The sequence below is a fragment of the Fulmarus glacialis genome, unplaced genomic scaffold (assembly GCF_000690835.1).
Source record: "Fulmarus glacialis isolate BGI_N327 unplaced genomic scaffold, ASM69083v1 scaffold17690, whole genome shotgun sequence".
NCBI classification, from domain to species: Eukaryota; Metazoa; Chordata; class Aves; order Procellariiformes; family Procellariidae; genus Fulmarus; species Fulmarus glacialis.
Window position 1 is genome coordinate 5,002 of NW_009189762.1, and position 3,583 is coordinate 8,584.

At 34.9% G+C, this 3,583-nt stretch overlaps 1 protein-coding gene across 1 annotated transcript in view; it reads left to right on the plus strand.

Annotated features, from left to right (window-relative positions):
• Positions 1–3,002, plus strand: part of PQLC3 (PQ loop repeat containing 3) — a gene marked incomplete at its 5' end in the record, with an annotated part of 5,992 nt that extends 2,990 nt beyond the window's left edge. The window contains 2 exons of the mRNA XM_009583350.1: positions 890–931; positions 2,914–3,002. Of these exons, the coding sequence (XP_009581645.1) occupies positions 890–931; positions 2,914–3,002 (131 nt within the window). The remainder of the gene's footprint in view (positions 1–889; positions 932–2,913) is intronic.
• Positions 3,003–3,583: the final 581 nt, after the last annotated feature.

Consider the following 3,583-nt stretch of genomic DNA (forward strand, 5'->3'; position numbering starts at 1 on the left):
GATTTCAGTGTTCTAGGATTTAATAAAATTACTAGTGATCCAGCATGAAAAGGTGCTAAATTTTGTAGTTAGACAGTCAGACAATGCTAATTCTGAAAAGTCATCTACGAATAAATACACAGTTAATGCTAAATACCTTTAACTCTATGACTACATGTAAATACATTTCTCAACAGAGAATTTAAGAACGTACCAAGAACAGTGATTTGTGCAGTTCATGTACTAATTACCTAGTGGTCTGCATGAACAGTTCTTCTACAGCTATTTGTCAGGAGTGCCTTTGTTATATTCACAAAACTTGTTTAAAATATTCTTACTGTAAAACACAGTGATGCTGGATCTATTTCCTTGTGAAACAAATGTTTTTAAGTCAATAATTAGAAGTTGTGGTATGCTCATTGAACAATGGCAATAAACTTTGTAAATGGTTTTAGTCTGCTGCAAATGTGAAATAATTAATGTTTAGATTTGCTGTGGGAAGGAAAGCTGAATTCCTTGTATTTGCAGAAGCCTAAAAGCAGGCATGTGAATGTTTACAATGGTTAAGTCATGCTAACTTGATTGTGGGTGTAGCTCAGTATCAACTACTGAAGCAGAGGGCTGAACAGAAAGAGAAGCAGTAAACTCTGACCACATCCGATCTAGTGAGATAGATAGATATAGATATAAAAATTCTAATTATATCAGTGATTTTCTCATTAAAAAAGACCCTTAATACAGTGTCACTCAGCTTTCAGAGCTTGATCTCTGAAGCTAAAATAGAGAAGAGTGGATGCACTAAAAGTAGGAACGTCCATACAATGTATATTTTCATGCAAGATTATCCTCTTTTTTGAAGGTATAAACGTGTCGTATCTAGTCCATTAATCAGAATTCATTCAATTTACAGCAAGAATAGTTACAACTGTAATGACTACGAATGATCTTGCAGGTGAGTAAAGTATGGAATTGCCCACCTTTCCAATGTAATAGCTGCCATGGTCGGTTTTAGCTGTTTTGTAAAAGCAGTTACCTGGTCTCAGAAGAACAAACCATGAACCTGGTGGTTTAGCACGGTGAGGGAAGGAGTTACTGCTAAAAAAGTAGCACAGGACTACAAATACCTGGAATCAAATACCTGGAGAAAGCAAAAAAACCTGCAAGTGGTCCAAAAGCTATTATTTTTTTCAGAAGGCAAAAGCACTACAAAATTAACTTAATTGTGGAAATAGCAGAATAAAGCATTAAGAATCTTTAATATATGAATACATAAATAAATTTAGTAAAACAAAACTTAAAAAATCTGTAATAATTGAGAATAAATCTGTAATAATTGAGTGATAGCTTTTCAAATAATAAGTGTTACCTTTTCTTATTGTGGGGTTTGTGCATTAAAAAATTCTTCTAGAAAACTATTTAAAGTTCAGCTTAGTGTATGAATAGTTTTAGACTCAACATTCAGAAAGTTTATGGCAGGCTGAAAATGAAATGGTAGGCTGGTAAGAAACTCACAAAAAATGGCTTAAAATACATAACTTGCAGCTGATTTCACTATAAAGCGAATTTATTTAACAGCTTCTTACTGTCCTGACAAAACTGAAAGAGGTAAGGAGTGCAACAGATTTTTCAGTGAACGGTTTGAAATCAAGACTTGGTGGATGTAAGAACAGTAACAAAATGACATTGTACTTTATTTGGTGGATCCTTGTTCTAGTTCAAAACTGGTGTTTCATCAGAAACATCATTTGAATTGATTTATTTTTTTTTAAGCAGTCCTCTGCAGCACAATAAGGCTCTAGTTTTACAAGCAGTTCAAGCGGCTCTTTCACTGGAAAAGGAAGTCCCCTTTTCAATCACTCATTTTCACCCTGTCCTTGCTGCTTTCTCTTTGCCAGAGGAAGAGTTTTGGGGCCATGCAGTTAACAGGATCACCAAAAAATTGGCATAATGCACATGCAGAAATTTAGCCCAGGTCAGTTAAGCCCAGTTCACCCACAGCTACACACGCTGATTAGAAGCAAGAGAGGTATATTGAGGGGAGGAAGGAAGGGAGGAAAACACCATGAAAGTAGAAAGCTGGCTCTTGAAAGTAAAGCTGGCTCTGGTTAAGGCTGATTTTTAAAATATAGCACAATACACTTTGGAACATGGAAGAGATGGCAGCAAACAATGATACTGTGCTGCTCTAATGGAAAATGTTTCCAGTTAACTTCTTACACTGAACACTTTGGCATGTTCATCTTAGTTTCGTACACATGTATGAAACTGTCAAATATCATGTATTTCTGAAACAAAGTGTTGCGTACATTTCTGTGAATATTCCATTTACCAAATGGATATTAGATATACCTATACTTCAAATTGTGGTCTCACAGGTAGAGATACTATGCTTATTTTGGTTTGAAAAAATCCTGAAAGTTAATCAAGATACTGAAAAACTGCTTTTTTCTCAATTGTCAGATTTCCTCTCATTAAAATCTGACAGATACAAGTGTTTGTTGTCTACCTGAAGTCTAAACTTAACAGACGGCAGTAGAGAATAATCCCTTTATTATAAACAACACATGCAACTATAAAGGACATGTGAGCTGCAGCTCCGAGTTTAATTTTAAGTGTAAATATAAATTTATATGAGGCTACTCAAACTTGAACTGTTCTCCTGGTTTTGTCACAAAGGAGTTAGAGGTATTGTAGTGTATTATTTTCAGATATCACTCGCAAGTGCTAAATGGTCTTCTCTGCTATATTTACTTTGAGAATTTCTGGGCTCCTGAACGCGGTAACTTAAACTAATGACTGAAAAGAGTTGCAGAATGGGAACCAGCCTGTTTGTACACCAGTGAAGAAGGTTTACAAAACAACGTGTCTTCTGAAAATGACAGCAGTTGGGTTTTTTGGGTTTATGCTGACAAGATTTTTTTTTTCCCCTTTTAGTTCTCATCCGTTTCATAACCATGCTCATTCTCAATATTTGGGTCACAGCCACAGTCCTGCGCTACAGGAAGATTAAAAAGACTGATTAGAAGATATTCAGCAGCACACAACATAGTTAGCATGAAAAAAACCTGATACAATTAAGCTTAAACAACAACACAAAGGTTGAGGAAGCTCTCTCTCTCTTAAGCCTAGTATTTATCCCTAAGCATACTTAGTACAGTCATGCTTATTTTCTCTTAGAAATAATTCTGATAAGATACTTAATTTAAGCAGCATATTTTTATTGGTCATTTAAGACAGTTTCACTGATATCACATTTTCTCTGGATTTTTTTACTAAATGAACAAGGTATTTCGTATTTAGATGTTTATATATTCTCGTATCACTTCAGTACTTTCTGGTTACATATAAGCAATTTTCTTCAATTATACAAGAGCAATTTTGCACCAATATATCAACTCATCTTTCTGCATCTGCTGCGAGTTTGAAAAACAACAACAGCTGTTTGTTGTCTTCTTGCAAGCAACTCAATTAGTCTGACATTAACTGTCTGTATTTTAGGATGCAGAAAATCTGAGTCAAGGCCCAATTCAAAATAAGGTTCTAAACGTGTTTTACCAAGTCACAAATCCAGTTGGGATTGGAGCGCTTACATGCAACACTTAAA